This window comes from Tarenaya hassleriana, unplaced genomic scaffold (genome assembly GCF_000463585.1).
Source record: "Tarenaya hassleriana unplaced genomic scaffold, ASM46358v1 Cleome26, whole genome shotgun sequence".
NCBI lineage: Eukaryota > Viridiplantae > Streptophyta > Magnoliopsida > Brassicales > Cleomaceae > Tarenaya > Tarenaya hassleriana.
The window spans coordinates 1,233,619-1,256,137 of NW_010965869.1; the positions used below are offsets into that span (position 1 = coordinate 1,233,619).

Genomic DNA, 22,519 nt, shown 5'->3' on the forward strand with positions numbered 1-22,519 from the left:
AGTATTAATCGGTTTAGTTTGGGCTTTATTTCCAAAAAAGCTCATACTTGGGCCTTCAGAATAATTAAAGGAAAATAAGGAAAATAAAAATTAAATGAAATCACATAGCGCATACGTACGAGAAATTGAAGATCTGGGAAATTTCCTCGGGAAAATCTTTCTCCGAGGGAAAATCTGGACTTCTACAAGGAAGAGGAACGACGGGAGTGGGTTTCTGCTGATCACCAGGTTTCTTCTTCGGTTGATTGATAACTTCGTTGTACTCCTGGAGATGGACCCTAACCAGGTGATTCAGCTGATTATTTCCTTCATTTTTTCGTTCGATTTCCTTTTGATTAGTGATGGTTTTCGAGTTAGATTGCAGACAGGAATTATCAATTTATCGGAATAATTGATCGATGTGGACGTTATTGTGTCCGATCTGTGCTCTCCGTTTGGTATATAAGAAAATGCGTTGACATTAGGAGGAGAATTTTCGTATCCGTGAGAAACAGAACCGTTTTAGCTAATTATCTGTTTGAATGATTGATGTAAATATCACGAAAACGGCAAACAAAATTATGAGAAAATGTCTGGATGAGAAATCTTTGTCATTGGAGCCTAATTGGAAACAGAGGGAAATTCATCGTATGTTTTACTAAGTTTTATTTTGGAGAAATATCTGGTGATGGAGGGTTGTTCTCATTATTAAATTCTTTTCTTTTCGCTCGAAATGTGTGTGGAAAAGAAACTTTATGCACCGTTCTGATTGTTTTACAATGCCTCTCTCTCTGTAAATCATTGTATGAAAACATATAGCTGCAGCCATTCTTTGGTGTAATGGCCACAACTGTGATTATTCTCAAATTCTATACTTACCAAAAGTTAATTCTTGCTTCGCTCCAGCAACCGGTTGAAAATTACGCGAACCCGAGGACATGTTTCGTCCATGTTCTCTTCAAGGTATGTATGAAGGCTAAGGTTTTGGCTGTTGAAACAGATGTCTTTTGCATTGCTTTGATATTGGGGAATGGTTCTCTGTTTGTTTTATCCTTTGGACAGGGTGCGGCTTTGGCGTTTTACATACTCTCAGCCCTCTTCTTTAATAACTTTGTAATAATATTCGTGGTGACCGTTCTTCTTTCTGCCCTCGACTTTTGGGTGGTTAAGAATGTAAGTGGGCGTATACTAGTTGGGTTGAGGTGGTGGAACGAGATCAATGACTTGGGTGAAAGTGTGTGGAGATTTGAGTCCCTTGATCAGGAGGTTAGTTACTTCTTTGTTGTTTTCGTCTACTCTCTCTAAAGTGTAACAGGTCGATCTGTCTTAACATTATTTTGTTTGCCCCTTATCTCTTCTTGGATACTCATGATTCTTCAGTCCTTAGCTCGGATGAACAAGAAAGACTCGTGGCTTTTCTGGTGGACCCTTTACCTTTCAGTGAGTATTTCTGTCTAATACTTTAGATTTAGCGCTAAGAACAGGAACTGCAAAGACTTAGCATACCTCTACGGGTGGTGGCAAATGTAATATCCCTCATTGCTAATTGTCAAAATCTTATCGACATGTGAACTTTCTTCTCTAACGAGCTTTTGGGGGAGTCATATTCACGGGTTTGTGACAAATGGTTTAGGCTAATTTGATGTAGGATCTTAACAATTAACATTAGGGTCAAAGTCGAGCCATGCAAGTTGATACGGATGTCAATGTTGGAAAAGTTCTGGTGTCATATTGGTTTATATGGCTTACATGTCATGCGGGTAACCTTCCCTTGCAGACTAGCTTGTCTAGCTTAGCCATGGAGATTGTATTAGGTTTCTGACTAGTATGGACTCGGGTTAACATCACAGATCCGTGACTGTATCCATAATTGATTCGTCTTCTTCTATATTACAGGCGGCTTTGTGGTTGATCTTGGGAATATTTTCCCTCATAAGGTTTCAAGCCGACTATCTGCTCGTCGTTGGAGTTTGCTTGTCCCTCAGCGTTGCTAATATCGTCGGCTTCACCAAGTGCAAAAAAGGTTAGTCTTTTCATTCTTGTCCTAACCTTGGAGATCCATATATATATATATAGGATATGAGTAACATAAACAAGTCATTCACAAGCACATAGATTTGGATTTATGTATGTGTGTGTGTATATACACATAGCACACTACACTACACATGTAGAATTATATATCCATACATATAGAATTATTAGTACAAGATGAGAAGACTAAAAGAATCACGTTTCAGACGCGAAGAAGCAGTTTCAGCAGTTTGCGTCTCAGACGATTGCGTCGCGGTTTACCTCCACTGTGCAATCTGCCTTCACGATTGTCTGAAAAGGTGCACAAAACGACACCGCTTTTTGACTGATTTCTTCACAACTTTTTTTTTTTTTTGGTAGCTTTTTATATAATCAGACTGACTCGACTTGTTACATTTTGTTTGTCCTATCACGGACCGGTTTGCTCTGTTGTCATCGGCTTTCTGTGATGAACCGATGCTCTATATTCCATGTAGCCTTGAGAAACAGTCTCATAGATTTTCTATAGGTGTCGGCACGAGTTAGGTACCGACGTATCTGAGTGTCTTGGCCAATATATTTTATTATCTGTATATGTTCAGCTTTATGCAAAAGTAGCCCATAACATATTTATATCCAATATATATATATATATATGATTGTATATATATGTTAAATATCGATTTAGGGTATTTCGATTAGTTGTTGGAAAATAGTCGTGTTGGATAGTTCTTTCGGTGTGCGTGTGTATCGCATGTGCACACGCAACTAAATTGACTTTGATTCTCTATAACGATATGTCAAATTTGTCACATATTATTGAATATGTAGGCTCCATTCGATCGCCAAGTTCTCTAATCTCTTAAATTCCACCAAAGAAAATACTGAAATATGGAATATACGATTGTTTCATGAGGAAATTTTGTTAGAATTTTAGTGCGGAAATCCCTTCATCTAAAACATTGTATATCGTTAAATAGTAATACAAACATTAATCTATAAAAAAGTTGTAATGGACGAATCTATAGACACATATATTTTATTTACCAGAGCTAAAAAAATATAAACTAATTCTAATTAATGTACATGATCTCGTCTAGAATTTGCTCTTTAGATTACAACTGATTTTATATCCCTAATTATATCTAATTTAGAGATCATGGTCACCACGATACTCGTGCGTACGTCCATCGATATGGAACACTGCTTGTGGGATTGTATAAAAGAATAATGCCAAATTTTTTAAAATTTATTGATTAAATGATGACTTTTTAACTGACTAGTTAAAAAGTTGAAAATGCAGTACTAAAAGGGTTAAATGATGAGTTATATATATATATATATATATAAATCTATATGTCCACTCCTGTTTTTTTTGTCGTTTTTCTTAACGGGTGGGTCAGATTGTTTTTTATTGTTTTGTGACTGAATGTCTCTCCATCGTTGGAAGTAAGGCAGACCACAGAACCACCACTAATTGTTGTCGTCATAAAATAATAAAAATAAATAGATAAATAATGTGGATGGTCGTGAAGAAGTCCATGGACGATTATTGAGTGTCAAAACAATGGGGGATTTCGTCGTAATATCCTCGAGTGTGGTCCGGCCAAAGAACAGAAACCAGACTAAAAGAGAAAAGATACATCTAACTCCATGGGATCTCTCACTTCTTAACGCCGATTACGCTCAGAGAGGTCTTCTCTTCCTTAAACCCAACGACTCTGTGCCTGAATCCGACATCGTCTCCTCCCTCAGATCTTCCCTCTCTCTCGCCTTATCCGCTTTCTTCCCTTTCTCCGGCCGTCTCCTCAGGTCGGAGAATCACGACGACAACACCGTTTCGTTTCTCATCGACTGCGACTTTTCCGGCGCCAAGTTCGTTCACGCTGCTGCGAAAACCGTGTCGGTGAGTGACCTTATTCCTAGTACTGGTTTCGTTCCGTCGTTTTTCTTCCCCGCGAATGGAACCAAGAACTGCGACGGTGTCTCGGAACGGTTGCTTGCTGTCCAAGTAACCGAGTTGAAGGATGGTGTGTTCTTAGGTTTTGGGTATAACCACTTGGTCGCCGACGGTACATCGTTTTGGCAGTTCTTCAAGACTTGGTCGGAGATTTGCTCGAAAGGGTCGGACTCCGATCTCGCTATAAATCCTCCGGTTCTTCGTCTCAAAGGATGGTTCCCCGACGGCATCGATTACCCGATTCGGATTCCTCTTTCGGAGACACAAGTTCCCACTTGCGAAGAGGGTTCGGTTTCATCCTTAGAAACTATACAAGAAAAGATATTTCGCTTCACAAAGACGAATATTTCCAATCTCAAAGCAAAAGCCAACGAAGAGATCGGATCCGAGTACCCGAAAATCTCGTCTCTCCAAGCAATTGTGGGGCATATTTGGCATTCAATCATCAAACACGGTGACCTGAACAATGAAGAGCACACACATTGCAGAGTAGCCGTGGACATGAGGAGCAGGTTGAACCCTCCTCTTGAACCAGAGTGTTTTGGGAATGTGGTCTTGATCGGTGTAGCGACGAGCACGGTGGGAGATTTGTTAGTTAATGGGTTCGGTTGGGCTGCTTTGCAAGTCAACAAAATGGTGGGGTCACAAACGGGAGAAAATCTCAGAGCTTTCGCTGAGAGTTGGGTGAAAAATGTTAAGATTCCAAAGTTAGTGGTCGGAAGTAAAAGTTCCAGGAATTCTTTGCTCGTCGCAAGCTCTCCCCGGTTCGATGTGTACGGATACGATTTCGGTTGGGGTAAACCGGTCGCGATTCGATCTGGACCGGGAAATATTTCAAGCGGCAAGCTCGTAATGTATCGCGGGACTGAGGAGGGGAGTATCGATGTTCATGCGTGGCTGTCGTCTGATTTATTGACGAATCTCCTCAATGACGTCGATTTCATGCAGTATGTGTTCTCCGGTTGACTGTTCTATTTATTATCCCTTTTTCGATTTTATATCTATATTATTTTTCATGTTTTAATTCAGTATCGTTTTTATAAATATCTAAATGTTTTTCTTTTCTGGTAATCAATTGAATAAATTGGTGTGTATTTATATTGAAAAAAATATTAATACATGGATAATACATTTAGTATTGAATTGGTATTTTTTTTCTATGACATCATCATTAAAAATTTAAATAAATTAAGACATTCATAAACACAAATTTGAATAAATAATATACAGTAAAACCGCATCCACACATATTATTTATGTATATAATTGCAGAAAATACGATATGGGGTTTGAGCGTCAGCAAGGGAACTCGCGAGTAGACTCAGTTTTTCGAGTTTTGTCGCAGTGGCAAATGGTAAATCTATTGCAGAACTCAAGGGATCCGACCAGAGTCGTGATCAGGCACTGTCTGGTCTGAAAGACGGAGACATGACCAGCAAGAAACTCCTCTCTCCCTCTGTGTTACATTCGGTTCCACAATTCCTCAGAAACTCTCTGCGCAACGCTTGCATCGAAGAAACCCATCATCGCCCAGATTTTTCTTACGGTCCAGATTTTTCTTACGATCCAAAAAAGCCCTCGATTTTAGCTACGAGTCTCATCGGTTCTTACTTCGAGAGAGGTTTGGTCGGTGAAGCACGATCACTGTTCGACGAAATGCCTGAGAGAGACGTAGTTGCGTGGACAGCCATGATTACTGGTTACGCTTCTTGCAACTACAACGCTCGTGCTTGGGAATGTTTCCGCGAGATGATGAGAAAGGAAACTCGCCCGAATGAGTTCACATTGTCCACTGTGCTCAAGGCTTGTAGAAGCATGAAGGTTTTGTCCTATGGTGCTTCGGTTCATGGATTGGTTTTGAAATTTGGGATGGAAGGTTCTCTGTACGTTGACAATGCCTTAATGGATATGTATGCTACCTGTTCTGCAACCATGGACCAGGCCTGTGCAGTTTTTCGCGGTATTCACGTCAAAAACGACGTCATTTGGACTACTCTGATCACTGGGTTTACTCATCGTGGTGAAGCCTACTGCGGTTTGAAGATGTTTAAGCAAATGTTACTGGTAACAGATCGAAACGTCTTTGAATATACCAAAAGAGAATGTTTATCGTGGCAATTCTTGTGAAAGGCTTTGTTTTTCTGGTGTGAGCAGGAGGATGATGTAGCTGTGACACCTTACTGCTTGACGATAGCGGTTAGAGCTTGCACTTCGATTGGTTCTCTTGCAACGGGCAAGCAAATTCATTCGTCAGTGATTAAACATGGGTTTCAGTCTAACCTTCCGGTGATGAATTCTATACTGGACATGTATTGCAGGTGTGGATGTCTATCAGAGACAAATCAGTACTTCCATGACATGGAAGAGAGAAATTTGATCACATGGAACACTCTAATAGCTGCCCACGAGCGTTCAGACAGCATTGAGGCTCTTCTGATCTTTCTGCACCTCGAATTGCTTGGACTTACCCCAAACTGCTATACCTTCACCAGTGTAATTGCCACCTGTGCTAACATTGCAGCATTGAATTGTGGCCAGCAACTTCATGGAAAGATTTACCGAAAAGGGTTTCACCAGAATGTCGCGTTAGCCAACGCTCTGATCGATATGTACGCTAAATGCGGCAACATACCCGGCTCCCACAGGGTTTTCAGTGAAATAACGGAGAGAAACCTTGTTTCTTGGACTTCGATGATGATTGGGTATGGATCACACGGCTATGGAGCTGAAGCCGTTGATCTGTTCGACGAGATGGTTAGCTCAGGCATCAGACCTGACCGGATTGTGTTCATGGCAGTTTTGAGCGCTTGCAGCCACGCCGGTCTGGTAGACGAAGGGTTGAAGTACTTTAAACTGATGAAAAGCAAGTATGGCCTCAACCCAGATCGGGAAATCTACAACTGTGTGGTGGATTTGCTGGGGAGAGCCGGGAGGGTAGACGAGGCATACGAAATCATCGAGAACATGCCCTTCAAACCCGACGAGTCCACATGGGGGGCTCTTCTGGGGGCTTGTAAAGCACATAAACGCACGGACCTGGGCATCTTAGCTGCAAAAAAGGTTCAAGAGCTGAAACCAAGAATGGTGGGGACATATGTGATGCTTTCGTACATATACGCGGCAGAGGGGAAGTGGGGCGAGTTTGCGAGGGTGAGAAAGGTAATGAGGACGATCGGGAACAAGAAAGAAGCTGGGAGGAGTTGGATCGAGGTGAAAAATCGGGTCTTTAGCTTCGTTGTGAGCGATAAAACATGCCCTCGTTTGGATTCGGTGTACTCAGTCTTGGGTTTACTGATTCTTGACATTAGAGAAGCCGGGTATGTTCCTGACTTGCATTGCCTGAAACATGATCAAGAAACTCGAACATGAACATCGACGTGAAGATGATCCATATGCTTCATGATCGAGAGTGCTTTTCACGGTACTTTTAATGTTCAAGCAAGGAGAATACCGATTCTTCAGGGGTTACGGGTTTTCAAGCCATTGCTCGGGCGAATGTATCAGTTCTTTTTCGTGCGGAATGTATCTCATTCATATTATTTTCGCAATAAAAAATAATATTATTCGACTACGGATGTGTTATTTGGATATACAGGAAGGCTTCAGTGGTGGCTCCTTATGTGACGATGGCAAAATGGTAAATGATCATAAAGAACCTGTGAAGTTGTTGTACTCGTGACACGTCAAGATCAGAATTTGGGATCGGAGGACAAAATGGTCTTTTCGGCACTAAAATTTGCGGTTGTGTTTGCGTTAGCGTTTTGTTGTAGACCAAATCGCAATCCAAACAGGGCCTAAGAATCATTTCCAGAAAAACCTTTTCCTCGTTCGAGGGAGAGAAAAAAAACCCAAATCTGATTTTGGTGGGAAAAAAAGGAAAACCCTAAACCTAAAGTCAAATCCTTCGGCTTCAGCTCTTCCCGCCATTTTCTTCTTTGCTTCTCTCTCTCTTGTACCGTTGCTCCGTGGCCGGGATTCTCGGAATTTGTCTCCAACGAAGCAGGGCAAGAAAAAGCCCAAGCTTTTGATGTCTGCGAGATCGGATCGGACAGGGCGGTCTTCTCACCTGAAACGGGGCTCCGCCGTGGAGATAAGCTCCGACGAGCACGGGTTCCGCGGCTCGTGGTATCCGGCGACTGTGGTCCGGCAGTTTTCCGACAAGAACCCAGCGAAGTACCAGGTCGAGTACACCACCCTGTTCTCCGACAAGGAAGGAAAGAAGCGACTGAGGGAGATCGTGGAGTTGGGTCAGATTCGTCCTCCGCCGCCGCGGGAGAAGGAGAGGGATTTCGCGGTGGAGGAAGAAGTGGATGCACATTATAATGATGGGTGGTGGGAAGGTCATGTGACGGAGGTTCTGGGTGATGGAGAATTCAATGTTTTCTTCAGGAGTTCGAGGGAACAGATTCGGTTTCGGAAGGATGATATTAGGTTGCATAGGGAATGGGTCGATGGGGCTTGGATGCCGCCATTAGAGGAGGATGAAGAAGTGGAAGAGGAAGATGATGATGAAGACGAACAAGAAGAGGTACATACAGTATATGTTTTGTTGTTTCTGTTTCCCGTCTCTCTGTATGTGTTGGCCGTTCATAGTTTGCTGTTTCATGTTATTTGGTCTTAGTCTTTGAGAAATCTGGGCTTTACTGGTTTTAAAATGGTGAATTCATGATAGCAAAAGAAATCATTGACAGAACTATTTGCGTAGCTTCGTTCGATTGTCTTGCTTTAGTTCCTCATACATATTTTCTTATTGCCGTTCAAGATTCTGTCCTAATTTCAGTATGTTCTCCCAATCCTGTTTTTGCTTTAAGGTAGCATTCATGTTCAGCTTTTGCTAATCAACCTGCAGAACAATTTGAGCAAAATAGATCCAGATATCGTAAAAGCAATCGTTAAGCAAGAGTTATCCAGAGATACTCTTGTTGAGGTTAGCAGCGAGGAAGAAGGTTTTGAGGGCTCGTGGTTCGTGGCTAGAGTTGTTGAACCCATTGGAGAAGACAAATACCTTGTCGAGTACCTGGATTTGAGAGAAGAAAATGGCGTACAGCTTCTGAAAGAAGAAGCCGATATTCTGCACATACGGCCACCGCCACCACCTTCGAGCGACGGGGATAAAGATTTTGAACTCGGGGACAAGGTTGATGCGTTTTACAATGACGGGTGGTGGGAAGGCATCATCACAGAGATTTTGAAGGATGGGAGATTTGGTGTTTTCTTCAAACATCCAAGAGAGATGATTCGGTTTGGAAGGCAGGGTCTTCGGTTTCATAAAGACTGGATAAATGGGAACTGGCTTTTGCCACCCAAAGGAGGAGAGAAAAAGAAGGCAGAGGTATCGTAAACTTGTAGATCGATTTTTACCTCATTCTTCTATCTATTCTGATCTGTACACCATTGAATACCTAATCTAAGGCTTTATATTGATCTGCAGAAAGTTTCACGTAATGGAAAAGTGAGTGCTGGAAAAGCAACCGGACTGCAAGAGTTCAGGGTTCGATCTGTAATTGAGGTAAGCATCGAGGAAGAAGGGTTTGAAGATTCTTGGTTTCTTGCAAAGATTATTGAAGCCCGAGGGAAGGGCAAATACCTCGTAGAGTATGAGAAAATAAAAGCCGAAGATTGCAAAGAGCCTTTGAGAGAGGAGGTAGATGTTCTGCACATGAGGCATCAACCACCGGAGACACTCATGGTCGAGGGCTTCAAGAAATTTGAGAAAGTGGAAGCTTTTTATAATGATGGATGGTGGGTCGGGGAGATCTCGAAGGTTCTAACGGAATCAAAATATTTGGTTCACTTTAAGAATACTCAAGCGTCACTAAAGTTCGATCATTCTCAACTTAGACTGCATCAGGAATGGGTTAATGGCAGGTGGATAAGACCTTCTAGGGTATGCTTCTAAAAACACTCTTTTCATTTTATATCATATATGACATTGATCTATCTTCAGAATGGAGTACTGCAGAATCTATCCTGGTCATCAATTCGAGATATTCCTTTTACTGTCGAGTTTTACTGATGGGTTACAGCTTTTTTTAATCTATTGTCAGTAGCAGAAGCTGTGATTCACTGGAGAGCAAGTGAATATTTGGATCTCAGCCTTGCAGTTTTGGTTCGTGTTTGCTATTGTGGGGAAATTGAGGATACGACGGTTTTCCTTGGCCGAGAACATTTTGCGCTCAGATTTCATCACTTCTGGCAGCGAAAGCCATTTCCAACTGAGATACTACTACCAATTTTTCTCACGTCTTACCTCCAGCAATACACTAAAGGCGTATGTTTCGGTAAATAGCCTCTTAACAATGCAGCTGCTCCTCTTTGTTTTGTCAGCTCTGTGTAGTCGTACTTACTGCATCACACTGCAACTAGCAAATAGGTTTGTGGAAATATTCAATCAGCTCACTATTGCAATCTGCATATAACCTTTTGTATGTTTTCTTACACCCATATATCCATCCTCAGCATTGCTTTTGGTCGTTTATGCATTGATCTGATTCTGCAGTGTCTCTAAACTGGTAAAGAACAAATCCATGCCATTGACTCGGTCAGTCCCCATTGTTAAACTTATGAAGTTAAATGCGAAAAAGATGTGGCCTCTTGCTTTAAAAAATTGATCATGCTAGGTTGCAGGAATCTCAAAGCAATCGAGGGCACCCATTTGCCCAGATTTTGATTTGTTTCTGCTGAATTCTTTAGTTGAGTGAATCATTCCCAAAGATCTGGATGTTAAAATCCAAGACAGGACTTGCAGGGTTTCTCTTGACACAACACAGAGTTGAGTGAATCATTCCCAAAGATCTGGATAATCTCATTGAGCGTGTTTGAAACAGAAGGAAGGGTTTCAACATCTTATTACAAGCAAAAATCAAACAGCAATAGTAGCAACATATGTAGAGGATATAGCAGCACCATTCTTGTAGCAGTGAGATAATATCTCCCACTTATCAGACCTCCTTCACTTCAACAGCCTTACTGGCCTCACTTGCAGAAACCGGTTTCTCCTCCTCGGCCACTTTCTCGTCCTTCTTCTCTTCCTCGGGGACATTCTCCTTCTCGGGAACCTCAAAGGCCGAGTAAGGGAACGTCCTCGATAACCCGGCAGGCGTCTTGAACGTGATCTTCTTGATCTCCTCAGCAACAATCTCATTGAGCGTGACCCACACAAGAAGCTCCTTGGCCTTGACGCCAGTCAGCTTCTTGATCTTGCCGGTCTCTGCCACTGCAGTGACCACTGTTTCGTAGGACACAAGCTTCCCTATCTCCTCGAACTTGTGGACGATGCTCTGCTTTTGCTTCAGCCACACGGTACCTGACTCTCTGTCATAGCCAACCTCTTCTATGTCCTTCAATGGCAGCAACCCATTAGGCAAAGCCTTTTCTTTCAGGAACTCCTTCGTCTTCTCCTGGCATATGGCGTCTCCCTGGTAAATCTCGGCTTTAGCCCTCACTTCTTCGGTGATCGAAGCCATTATCAATGCTTTTTCTCTTCTGGGTTTTGCTTTTGATGAGAAAAGATTTAAGTTTCTGATACTTCTTGTGGAGAAGAGACATTCACGTATATAGGTGGTGGGGTATGAGTTTGCCCCTGGTTTCTTCATGCTATTACGGAAACGCCACTGGGCAATGAGATTGAGAGTCAATATTGTCTTCTTCTTTTTTTTTAACCTCCTTCCCTCTCTTTTGACAATCTCTTTAATTGGTGTGTAAAATTATGATTAACGATCGTGTAATTAAAATTTAACCATTTTCATCATTAGCTATCGTTTTTTTTTTCCCTAATCAGAGGTACATAATTGTGAAACATAAATTTATCGAGAAGCTATAATATTTTTTTTTGGCATAAACCAAATGAATCAGCTATGTATTGTATTGGTATTTTTATTTTAAATAATCTGAATGGCATTGGTGTCACTTTGTACTACTTTTGGCAATACGTGAAACATTAGAGATAGAGATCGTAGTTATTTAAATTAACCGTATTTATTTATTAATGCATGGAGTTATCGTATGGTTGAGACCAAACATACAAAAAAAAAGATTACCCAATAGAAATACCAAGTTTAATTGCATTTGTCATCATCTTGTCTCTTACCTCTGTATAATAAATGATTAGTTATGATGATGAATAAGGTTTTCACATTTCACTAATATTAATTACATTTCCAAATGGTATTATAAATAATTACAGATTTATACGTGTTTTTAACATATGATCTTTTTACCAATACAGTTTAAAAAAATTCTTAACTTAAGAATAAATAAACATAGTTTTATATATAGTCGGCGGCAAATGGCCCATATATACATATATATATATATATCTGTGTATATACATATATGGTTCGATGAAATGTTGGCATAAATCAAATGTAATAAATTTGAGGGACAAAAACTGTAATGAAAAAAAAAACATTAATTGCATAGTTAGTTGAATTAAAGGGGATAGGTCCCCAATCACGTATCATTTTTGGTTGGGAATACACATACCCTATTAAATGATACAATAACATGATATTGATACAAGAGATTTTTTTTCCCCTTCTATTTAACCAATTTTATGTTGTTATTTGATACTTCATATTACTACCATCGATCGTTTCTTCAGTTTCTATTTTTGTTTTCAATATTTTTATAATCATGCACTCATCATTCAAATATAAATCGTATAAATAATCAAATATAAAATAAGAGAATACAAAAACTTCATAGACAATAATATAAAACTTAAAATGTAAAAACAAGTTTTCATTCATAGACTATAAATATTTAATTATTAGAAATTGAGAGAAAATCTTAATAATTATATGTTAAAAATATTCGGGTATCATTCATGATGAATTAAAAAACACAAGTTGAATAGTCACTTATGTATTATATAACCCATCACAGCCAAAGATATGGTCAGTAAACAAAAAGAAACAAAAAAAAAATTATTAAAAAATAAATAAAAAAGGCAAAGATATCATCACCATTTTTATGATGATCGTCATCGTTATGATCAGAGAGGATCTTGAAAATTTATTATCCACCAATAATATTATAAAAACATTGAATTGATGTATTGGGGGTAAAAGCAAACTTAATATTAAATTTTTTATAATTTAATTTAAATAATTAAAATTAATTTTAATAGTATGAAACATGTGACTTAGATTTCGTTTATCATCATTATGACATCATTACAATAATATCATAATAATAATAATAATATGATGATGATGATGATGATTTTTTATATTTTTTTGATGAATGGCAAGTGTTTTTGGTCTGGCTGACATTTAATATTAAATACGCATGTCTTGGGGAATTTATGTATCTCACCCTCCAAATTCATCCGTTAACTATGCAAATAAATACATTGCATCATATGCATTGTGTAATATGCATGATATAATTATATTAGATTAAAAAAAATCTGGTTCCAATATTATTTTATTTTATTTTGATTTATGTATCCAACTAAAATTAAATATTTATAAGATTGCCTAACATTTAAAATAATTAATTCATTTTATCTTGAGAATATTTTTTTTTTGTAATAATATCGATGCATCATATTAAATATAATACCGAAAAAATTGAAAATCGGAATGGTAACCAATTAAAAAATGAGAAACATGATATGGACCTTAATTTAGTTACAAAATAAATCGTAATCAATTCATCAGTTTGCTCCCAACCACTTAACAATGACTACACTCTCTCATTCATGTTTCCAATTTATATATTTTCGCGTATCGACCGACATTTATCTTCCACCAAACGTTTTTTAGGAATAATATTAAAGCAAATGGATTCAATTATCTGGAAATTACTAATTTTTTAAAGAAAAAAAAAACACAGAGTATAGCCAATGATCATATGATTTTAGCTTCTGAATAGGGACGTAGAAATTTGTAACATATAAAAATATATCTTATAATAACACTTGATTTGCATAAGTACTCCCTATTATAGTGTGCATGATTATGTCGTTAAAAAAAATACTTCTTAATTCCTATTATATATAATTTTTTTTAGAAATATTCGAACCTAGGTCGATCCAATTTTTTTGGACCAATATAATTAACTTCGAAGTACGGTTCTATAGATTTCGATTTGAATCTTCGATTTGAATTGGGTCGGACCGAATCGGACCGGCCCCTATAATTTCTTTTCTAAATGTATTTTTTATTAAGAATTTTTTTAAAAAAATTATCGAACTTCCGGATCGAACCCAAATCTAATTTGAAGTCTAATTTGAACTCATCGCGAAAGCTTAATTTTTTTCGAATAAAAAAATGTAAACTCGAAACCTGGTATTTTTCGGATTGTTCTGCTTAATTTTCATAACATACGCTTTGTAATAAAGAGTTTTTAATGTAATTTTTTTTAATAATACATGCTTCGTAATAAAAGAGTTTCAAATGTAAATTTTAATTTTAGTAATTAATAAATTTTAGTGTCTTTTTGTGTCTCAGATTATAAATAATTATTTCTAACTCTCCCTTGTGTTTCTTCTTCGCCGGAGCTGCTTCGTTTTGCGTTGTCGGGAGAGGATCAGTTCAGGTCTGTGTTTGTGATTTAACTTCTGCAAAGTGTTCGGATTCTTTGTTCCTTTCAGTTTCTGTCTCGTTTCTTGGAGTTTCTGTTTCCGTTTGATCTGAGATTTTCTCTCTCACACACACACTGCTTCGTCGCTGGTTTGATTCTTGGGTCCTTCAATGGAAATGATCTGGTGAATATAGTTCCTATTTTGGGCATTGGCATTTGGTGTTGCGTTTGACAGGCGAGAAATCCAGAGAGAGAGTTCTCTGGTTAGGGTTTCTTTTCTCTGGTCCCTGTAATTAATGTCGTAAATCTTGATCTTTGGTTCAAATCATATGCAGAAATTGGCGCAACGTGCTAATACTCTCATAGTATAGCAAAGGGTTTGTGCTCATTCAAAAGATTCATGTGTTCATTGTCAAGGTTCTCATTCTTGAAATGGAGTAATGTTTTTGTTGTTCATTCAGAATCTTAGGTTCCGAATTCACTTCAGTTGTCTATTGCCAATCTGGTTAACCCTTATTGCCTGACTAAGAATCTGTTTGAGGATAAAATAGTTTTTCCTTGTTTACTCGTTTCCTCTTGCGAGATGGTTTAGCTAGGAGACCTTATTTGCACCCTTCATAATGGCGGAATCTCGATCTTTTGTGCGAATCAGCTTCAGGGATTGTGGCTACTTCTTCGTATTTTTATAGCATAAGCAATGTGTGTGTGTTCATTCACAAGAATTGGTTTGCGGATGAAGAATTTACTTTTCCTGTCATTTGCTTTGCAGTAACTAATGGTATGGTCTCAGATTTTCCATGGAAAACATCTGTAGAATTTCAATGACAATTAATCTTCAATAGAATTTCAATGGCTTTTTGTTCATTTCACAAGACTCAGATTCATGGGGGGCTTGTGGTTGTTCTCAAGATTCTCATTCTATAAGAGGAGAAAACTTCTTCATTCCGGATCTTTAGGCTCCGAGTTGTTTTAGCTCTTGTTGTCAATTTGGTTCAGACCTTCATTGCCTTTCTAAGAATTTTATTTGGGTAATGTTCACAAGATTCTCTTGCTCGTGCGTTTGATCACCCAAAATCCTCTAATCCACTGTAGCCATTGTTCTGATCCCATGTGCTTTTGTGCATTCACAAGATTGTCTTTCATGGGCTTGTGTTCTTGTCATCGTCCTTTTCCTGATTAAGTACTTGTTTTCGGGTAAAGTATGTTCATTTCACTTGTTTACACGGCTGTCTAATGCAGAGAATCATGGGCTTCTGGACATTGATCGAGGGTCTTCTGCTATTCACGAACGCAATGGCAATCCTCAACGAAGAACGTTTTCTCGCTCCCAAGGGATGGACATTGGTGGATCTTCAGACCGGTGGACGGAAATCTCTCAAAGGACGAACCATCGGCCTCATCCACGCTTGCCACTACTTGCGATTTCCCCTCATGCTCTTGAACGTCTTAGTCATCGTCCTCAAGCTATTCTCCGGGTGAGAAAGAGCATTTCTGAATTCTGATCCATCCCATGTTAGTTCATTTCATTCATTAGTTATAGTTCCTTTTGCCCGAATCTACAACATACCGTTTCTCCTGAGGGTGAACCGTGAACATGCAATTGCTATATCATACATTTTTCGTATCTTTGCGCTATTGACATTAGATTAAGAACATGTAATGCAATGCAACTTGAAAGGAAGTTTTATACTTGGAGGGCAAAAATGTTTCGATCAGGGTTCAGTTCTGCAGAATTTATGAACCCTAATCCCTGATCTCTGCAACAGATTGAGAATCTCATTGAAGATCTAGATTCTAAACTAAAACAGAACTTAAGGCTTCAGATCAAACTGGTGAGTCAGTTTCAGCTAGGAAATGGGAACTCTAGATCTTTTGGCCAGAGTTCTTGGATGATTTCGGTCTGAACAAAGGTTTATTACAACTTCAAACCATACATACAATTCACGTAAATACCTCGAATCAAAGATTCAAAGATGAAATAGTTTTCACCTCTGCCTATACCCTCACGGCGTCAATGTCACTGTAAGCTTCTCTCGATGAACTTGAAAAAGTCCGAACCTTTCGTTTAAGAGATGGGTGATTATATGGCTCAGATTGTTTAAAATTGTTTTTTTTTTCTTGAAAAAGTCCCAATTTCATGGTTCCTTGTATCGACGATATCAAAACAGAATCTGTGTTTTATTCGCCAAATCGAAAATGGTAAGATTATAATCACAACAAACAAAAGTAGTGTGATACAAACCATGTGACTGTATACATGATTGATCTCGAGACATAACAAGGGCCAAAGAGACAATGAGAGGAGAGAAATTCAGAGATTGGGGGCTGATTCGGACATGGAGACCAAAAAAGAGAGAGCCTTTCTGTCAGGAATTCAAAAACACTGACTTTTAACCTGGCAAATGCTAACACAAGATGTGATTGTAGATAACAGTTGCAAGGGTCGGAACTCGAGATTTATCGGGCCAAATGGTTTCGGTTTTTGTATATTGTTATACCTTTTTAGCCGAAGTTGAATCCGCCGGAGGGGGCGCCGGGTTGATCGGTCCCAAAGTTGAAACCTTGCTGGCCGTTTTGGTTCATACCGTCCTGGAGATTCTGTTCTTCCTCCTCTTCGGCCCAATATCTCTCCAGGATCTTAACGGCCTTCTCGTAAATCTCGTTGTTATCGTGGGTTTGAAGGTTCTCGATCTTGTCCAACCCATCGGATTCTTCGACCACTTGGGCATAGAGATTCACCCCTCCGTTCAATCCCATCTCCTTGTCAGCCTCACCAACCTTGAGGATGTTCTCGAGGCCCTCGAGGCAAACCGTCACGATTCTCGGGTCAGGACAGATTAGAAGATCACAAAGTGGTTTGATGCAGTCTTGTGTCACAAGAAATCTGTTGAACACAGAAGTGAAACCATTTCAAGAACACAAATCTGACAGAAGAAGACATAAACTGAGAATGAAAGGTGAGATGATATACTTAATCTGGTCGTGAGATCCTCCTGAGGTGGCATTGGAGATTGCCCAGGCTGCTTCCTTCTTGATGTCAAACTCCGCGTGTTGGAGCAAATGCACGAGAGGAAGGATGATGCAGGCATCAATCACAGCCTGTTGTTTCAATGTAAAGCGTTTGAAGTATTATGCCTCTAACGTCGAAAACTCTATTTCAACCAAATTCAGAGGTGACAGGTTTTATTATGCAACAATACTAATCACAGCAGATGATTATTCTATAAACCTGGCTGCCCATCTTAATCTAGATTAGGGTTATAACCGGAGATGTTAAGACAGATAATCAGTTGCAAAAAAAGGTGGAAGTATTTCATTTGACAAGCTTCAAAAGCATCTTGATAGAAAGCAGAAACCATCTCGTACCTGTATCTGAGCTCTATTCCCGGCAGTAATATTTGAAATAGTCCAACAAGCTTCTTTCTTGATGCTTTTCTTGTGATTTTGAGTAAGCAAATTGTAGAGATGCGGAAGGACTCTATTGTCAATTACAAACTGCAAAGCAATCAGTCAAATGTTGTCAGAATCTTGAAATAAAACAGTATTTTGAATCAATTTTTATACCTGTGTCTGAGCATCGTCACCGGTGACGATGTTACCCACAGTTCGAAGGGCGGGAATGAGAACTGTCGGTGATGGATGACTTGTCAAGAAATGTTTCAGTCAGTACACAATATAAAAACAATAAAGACAGAAAAACAATGATGTGGAGCAATGAATACTATAACCGTCCTTTAAAAAAGGTAGCTAGAAATCCTTGCAACTCACAAGACTTATAGTTTTAACCATAACCAAGGATTACACCAACTAAATTATTGGCAAAGAGATAAGAAACCAACCTCAGGAGCTCCACAAGCCGTGGACAGACCCCCGCTTCAATCACAGCCTGAATCTTATCATTGGGTCCGTCTGAAAGGTAGGAGAGAGCCCAGCAAGCATCTGTGAGAACTTCTTCATCGTTTAAATAGATAAGTTGCCGAAGAATCGGCAATGCAGGCTTCACCTGGAGCATGCAATAATACAACCACTAAGCTATGCATAATGATTCAGAAACTTTAACTCAAAAGCCAAAGCAACAACAAGCTATCTGAGACAAAATCAAAATAAAATAAACGTAGAATTTTTCTTCGGTGCTACCTCATCAAATGGTGTAGGAGGTTTCCCACGGCAAAAATTGGACAAGGTCCATGTCGCATTCCTGAGCATGCTTAACTTTGAATTTTCATTTAATTGAGCCAACAATGGCATGAGAGCACCATAACTGAGGACGAGATTCCTGCAGGTTGGAGAGTCTCCGGCAACATTACCTAGAGCCCACACTGCCTAAAACAGATATTATAACAAGGTTTCATCAAAATGTTAACGGTAAACAACTGAGGAAGTACTTGTCTGACATCATAACTTCAGATCAAGAGCAATTTTTTAGGTTCACATTTCACAAGAAATAAAGCGAAATCCATTGTCACTAAGACATTTAGGACTAACAAGACAGAAGGTAAATGCCAGTGCAGGCAGACTTAATTAGTAACAAACCTGTTCTCTAACATCATCACTGGCAGAGCTAAGAAGCTGGACAAAAATAGGCACTGCCCCATGATCAATCACAACACGTGTATGATCTGACGTCCCTGATGCAACGTTGGTCAAAGCCCATGCAGCTTCGAACTATATTCAACACTTGAAGGGTTAGTCCTCCCATGTGAAAATGTTTAATACTTAAGATGCAACCCCAGTACGGATACGAAATCAAAAGACATGGAATTATCAGTCGCACCTGCAGTTGTGGATGATCATGTCTTCCGAGAAACTCCACAAAACGGGGGACAACACCAGCTTTGATGACTTCATCAATCGGAGGACTACGCTCTACATGTTACATTATATTACAAGACAAAGTTCAATCGTCTATTACAGAGGTATAACCTTGAAACAAATATATCCCTACCGATAGACAACAGCTTCCTAAACTGTGTAGTGGCCTCTAATTGCACTTGAGGATCATCAGACAGAACACCTTGAACCATCATTGGGATACCTTCTAACTGTTAAAAGGACATGAACAAACATCAAACAGCTGTTTCAACAAAAGAAAATTGCTCTCTTCTTTGGTAACTTGCAACAGTGTCCTTATAGTGCATTACGAAACTCACTGGATCAGTCAGTAGAAACAACAGTTTCAAAAGAAACCGAATTGTTATCATCTTACATGCTCCGATTAGCTAATCAACCAAAGGATCCACGAATTTTGCTGAAAATCGAAAGAATCCGGATTCAAACACAAGACCTAGAACTCAAATCAGACAACGAAATCAAAATCTAACTTCTTCAGAGACTAGACACAGATCGATCACTAACCAATCCATAAAATCGCCAAAATCGGAGCATGATTTTACCCGTTTCTCGGCTGCGGCAGCGTTCTGGGACGCATCGAGGCCCGGACCGAGAGGCGCTTGCTGGGGCAGCTGCATCATGCCTTCGCGACGCTTCTTGAGGAGGCTGTCTTCTCGCTTGTTCTTCCTGATCTCGACGAGGTTGTCCTCCCTCCTCCGCCGCGCCTCGTCCGCATCGACCCCTGTCTTGTAGATCTTCTTCCTCAGCTCCGCGCGCGTACTCGGCCTTAGCGACATCCTCTCTCTCTCTCTCTCAGCAACCACTTCGTCTGGATCTTCTCTCTCTCTCAGAATCGACTGAAAATGGCGAGAATGTGATCGTAGCGAGTCGTCCTGGGTTGTCGGGTCGGATCTGGTCCGGCCGGGTCGGCTCCGTAGTTGGAAACCGTTGGATCCTTCTTTTCTTTCCTCGTTATAAAAAAAAAAGGTTTCACCGCACGTGTCAACGTTAGATCTGACGTCATCATTTTGTTTATTTGAGACATTCGTAAACCGAACTTTGTCTCAAACCGGTTTATTGATTCGGTTCGGTTAGAGATGGACAAACTGAACCGATTTCAACGTCGAATAATGTCAATGAGCTTGAATGTATGTAACAGGTAAGTTGAGTTAATGATTTTAACTCAATTAGTTTTTCCCATTCAGTACTTGACAACATTGAATTCTTTTAGTTTAACCAATTCAAATTTTATCACATTATATATTTAAATTTTCACTATCTTAATTTCATAAATTCATCTCTTTCCTTTTTCTAAAATTTATAAATTATTATATTTTCTTAATTCGATTAAAAAAAGATTGATTTGAAAATTTTTTATACTAACACTGAACACAAATTAGGGAAAAAAAACGGAGAGTCTACAAGTTTGAAACCCTAAAATAACAACACCTTTTCCTTTTCAATGTTTGCCGCGAAAATCAGCATGAACTTGTCAAGAAGAAAGAAAACACCAAAACAGCATCCAGATCCGTCTCTTTAAACTCAAACAAATCTTGTTTCTTGATACTCACGCTACATATGATCAAGACTCTCGAGAATTTCAACGGCGGATCGTTTCGCCATCTTCTCCGGCTTCTCATCTCTGATCTGGAACCCGCTTCTCTTCCGTGACGTCGTCGCCAGCCCTATCTCAGCATCATAAGCCCTTCTTCTCGCAGGATCCGACAACACGTCCCAAGCGGAGCGAACCATCTGGAGCGCTGTCTCGGCCGCGACAGAAGGGTTCCTCCTCGGGTCGAGCCACCAGGAAACCTTCCGGTACCGTCTGGTCAAGGTCTCTTGGTCACAGAAGGGGTCGGACACGATCAGTGTCTCGTAATGGGTTCGGTCTTCCGACACGGAGGAGTGAACTGAGTACGCCACGTGGTATCTGGAGAACATCACGTGACCGGAAGACGAGTTCGGGAGGGAGATTAGGTACTCGATCAACTCCATTGCCCCCCTGAAATCTCCTTGCTCGAAGCGATCTTCTGCAGAGTTTACAATACTCATCGATATCTCTGAGGAATCCATCTTTTTTTTCTTTGGGGTGATCGTCGATCGATGATGATGAGAGGTTAGACAAGTTTTATAGACAAAAGTGATTCAGTTTCCAAGTAGGATTAGCAGGATTTTGGTCTCTACAAAAATTCTGTTAAAAAAAATCATGATAAAATAATTTTAAAAAAGGGGAATTTTTCCTTTTTTTTAAACGCTGAATAATGGCGGAATTGAAAAAAAAAAACTAGAGAAAAGGAAATAAATAAATAAAGGCGTCATCGTATAAATGGAATTAGCATGAAATTATTTGTAGTTATCGCTTTTTAATGGTACGAATTATAGCGATTTGCTCTCGGAGAATTTTATTGCTTTCAGGTTGCTTTGCTTATTTTTAATAATAATAAATAAATAAATCTTTCTGCTGATTGTGTGTGAATAGGAATTTGGTCTCTACAATAGTTCTGTTTAAAAAATTCGCCATAAATTAAGGAAAAAGGGAAAATTTCCATTTTGTTTAACCGATGAAGAATGATAGAATTAAAATAGAAACGAAAGAAAAGGAAAAAATAAATATAAATGGAATCAGTGTGAAATTATTTGTAGTTATCGATTTTTTTTAGTTAACAAAAAAAAAGATGCGATTTACTCTGGAGAATTTTATTGCTTTTAGTTTAAAATGAAAAATAAAAATAAAAAAAAACAGAAGGAAAAAAAGGACCACGGGAAAAAAATGGGACCGAAATTCTTGAGAAGCTGGATTCATATATTTAGGCCTTAGTTTCTTCATTCTCTACGGCCCGTTAACGTATTGGGCTTTGTCCTCATGATTTATGGCCCATTAATGTTGGGAATATTTTGGTACTTTACAATTTATTTCCTTAAAAACTTTTTTTTCCTATAAAAGGGATAAAAGCTTCTATTAGATTCAAGAGACTCTCTATGATTTACAAAAAGAAAAGTTTTTTTTGTTTGGTAATGAAACAAAAAGAAAAGTTGTTTTTTTACAGAAAAATTGAAAAATGCGATTCAAAATTATTATATGACTGTAATCATAAATTTAAGTTGCCACACATTTATTTTTTCCATGTGTATAAATACGTATATCTATTACCTGAAAATTCAGTCTCCTTCCAACAAAAAATATATATAAATTTCAAATTTTATCTA

The 22,519-nt window shown here is 39.1% G+C and overlaps 7 protein-coding genes across 8 annotated transcripts; 5 read left to right on the forward strand and 2 right to left on the reverse strand.

The window, feature by feature from the left end:
• The first annotated feature begins 113 nt into the window (after nt 1-113).
• LOC104816856 (Golgi apparatus membrane protein-like protein ECHIDNA) lies at nt 114-2,599 on the forward strand. Its single transcript, XM_010545849.1, has 6 exons — nt 114-286; nt 886-942; nt 1,042-1,245; nt 1,360-1,419; nt 1,876-2,002; nt 2,220-2,599. Exons 1-6 carry the CDS (start codon nt 272-274, stop codon nt 2,306-2,308), a joined length of 552 nt encoding a protein of 183 aa, XP_010544151.1. The 5' UTR covers nt 114-271; the 3' UTR covers nt 2,309-2,599.
• Nucleotides 2,600-3,515: 916 nt separating this feature from the next.
• On the forward strand, nt 3,516-5,384 carry LOC104816859 (uncharacterized acetyltransferase At3g50280-like). The gene is made up of 2 exons (XM_010545852.2): nt 3,516-4,899; nt 5,298-5,384. Exons 1-2 carry the CDS (start codon nt 3,560-3,562, stop codon nt 5,308-5,310), a joined length of 1,353 nt encoding a protein of 450 aa, XP_010544154.1. The 5' UTR covers nt 3,516-3,559; the 3' UTR covers nt 5,311-5,384.
• LOC104816858 (putative pentatricopeptide repeat-containing protein At1g56570) lies at nt 4,818-7,523 on the forward strand. The gene is made up of 3 exons (XM_010545851.1): nt 4,818-4,899; nt 5,298-6,016; nt 6,107-7,523. The coding sequence occupies exons 1-3, from the start codon at nt 4,881-4,883 to the stop codon at nt 7,319-7,321; spliced, it is 1,953 nt and encodes a 650-aa protein (XP_010544153.1). The 5' UTR covers nt 4,818-4,880; the 3' UTR covers nt 7,322-7,523.
• A 3-nt stretch (nt 7,524-7,526) lies between these two features.
• Nucleotides 7,527-10,426, forward strand: LOC104816857 (DUF724 domain-containing protein 1-like). Its single transcript, XM_019202903.1, has 5 exons — nt 7,527-7,589; nt 7,710-8,480; nt 8,802-9,284; nt 9,384-9,839; nt 10,000-10,426. Exons 1-5 carry the CDS (start codon nt 7,527-7,529, stop codon nt 10,000-10,002), a joined length of 1,776 nt encoding a protein of 591 aa, XP_019058448.1. The 3' UTR covers nt 10,003-10,426.
• A 298-nt stretch (nt 10,427-10,724) lies between these two features.
• Nucleotides 10,725-11,487, reverse strand: LOC104816860. The gene has a single exon (XM_010545854.2). The coding sequence runs from the start codon at nt 11,416-11,418 to the stop codon at nt 10,894-10,896; it is 525 nt and encodes a 174-aa protein (XP_010544156.1). The 5' UTR covers nt 11,419-11,487; the 3' UTR covers nt 10,725-10,893.
• A 2,922-nt stretch (nt 11,488-14,409) lies between these two features.
• Nucleotides 14,410-16,197, forward strand: LOC104816861 (immediate early response 3-interacting protein 1-like). Of its 2 annotated transcripts, none has more exons than XM_010545855.1 (2): nt 14,410-14,497; nt 15,722-16,197. In XM_010545855.1, the coding sequence occupies exon 2, from the start codon at nt 15,728-15,730 to the stop codon at nt 15,959-15,961; it is 234 nt and encodes a 77-aa protein (XP_010544157.1). In that variant the 5' UTR covers nt 14,410-14,497; nt 15,722-15,727; the 3' UTR covers nt 15,962-16,197. The 2 variants fall into 2 exon arrangements, with proteins under 2 accessions (XP_010544157.1, XP_010544158.1); XM_010545856.1 differs by lacking the exon at nt 14,410-14,497 and adding an exon at nt 14,520-14,745.
• Nucleotides 16,198-16,641: 444 nt separating this feature from the next.
• On the reverse strand, nt 16,642-20,245 carry LOC104816862 (importin subunit alpha-4). Its single transcript, XM_010545857.1, has 10 exons — nt 19,876-20,245; nt 19,428-19,524; nt 19,257-19,348; nt 19,016-19,147; nt 18,620-18,805; nt 18,322-18,485; nt 18,047-18,125; nt 17,849-17,977; nt 17,454-17,581; nt 16,642-17,366 (listed from the first exon to the last, which is right to left on the reverse strand). Exons 1-10 carry the CDS (start codon nt 20,107-20,109, stop codon nt 16,985-16,987), a joined length of 1,623 nt encoding a protein of 540 aa, XP_010544159.1. The 5' UTR covers nt 20,110-20,245; the 3' UTR covers nt 16,642-16,984.
• Between the last annotated feature and the right edge of the window lie 2,274 nt (nt 20,246-22,519).

What these genes read in the sequence shown, in the direction of transcription:
- LOC104816856 (XM_010545849.1), top strand. An exon ending in TTGAGTCCCTTGATCAGGAG is followed by an intron (nt 1,246 to 1,359) that starts GTTAGTTACTTC and finishes ATGATTCTTCAG; the next exon opens with TCCTTAGCTCGGATGAACAA. An exon ending in CTTCACCAAGTGCAAAAAAG is followed by an intron (nt 2,003 to 2,219) that starts GTTAGTCTTTTC and finishes ATCACGTTTCAG; the next exon opens with ACGCGAAGAAGCAGTTTCAG.
- LOC104816859 (XM_010545852.2), top strand. Translation starts at nt 3,560, where the DNA reads ATGGGGGATTTCGTCGTAATATCCTCGAGTGTGGTCCGGCCAAAGAAC.
- LOC104816858 (XM_010545851.1), top strand. An exon ending in TGTTTAAGCAAATGTTACTG is followed by an intron (nt 6,017 to 6,106) that starts GTAACAGATCGA and finishes TGGTGTGAGCAG; the next exon opens with GAGGATGATGTAGCTGTGAC.
- LOC104816857 (XM_019202903.1), top strand. Translation starts at nt 7,527, where the DNA reads ATGTGTTATTTGGATATACAGGAAGGCTTCAGTGGTGGCTCCTTATGT. An exon ending in ATGAAGACGAACAAGAAGAG is followed by an intron (nt 8,481 to 8,801) that starts GTACATACAGTA and finishes ATCAACCTGCAG; the next exon opens with AACAATTTGAGCAAAATAGA. An exon ending in GAGAGAAAAAGAAGGCAGAG is followed by an intron (nt 9,285 to 9,383) that starts GTATCGTAAACT and finishes ATTGATCTGCAG; the next exon opens with AAAGTTTCACGTAATGGAAA.
- LOC104816860 (XM_010545854.2), bottom strand. Translation starts at nt 11,418, where the DNA reads ATGGCTTCGATCACCGAAGAAGTGAGGGCTAAAGCCGAGATTTACCAG.
- LOC104816861 (XM_010545855.1), top strand. Translation starts at nt 15,728, where the DNA reads ATGGGCTTCTGGACATTGATCGAGGGTCTTCTGCTATTCACGAACGCA.
- LOC104816862 (XM_010545857.1), bottom strand. Translation starts at nt 20,109, where the DNA reads ATGTCGCTAAGGCCGAGTACGCGCGCGGAGCTGAGGAAGAAGATCTAC. An exon ending in GTGACGATGCTCAGACACAG is followed by an intron (nt 17,978 to 18,046) that starts GTATAAAAATTG and finishes ATTGCTTTGCAG; the next exon opens with TTTGTAATTGACAATAGAGT. An exon ending in GGAATAGAGCTCAGATACAG is followed by an intron (nt 17,582 to 17,848) that starts GTACGAGATGGT and finishes TTGAAACAACAG; the next exon opens with GCTGTGATTGATGCCTGCAT.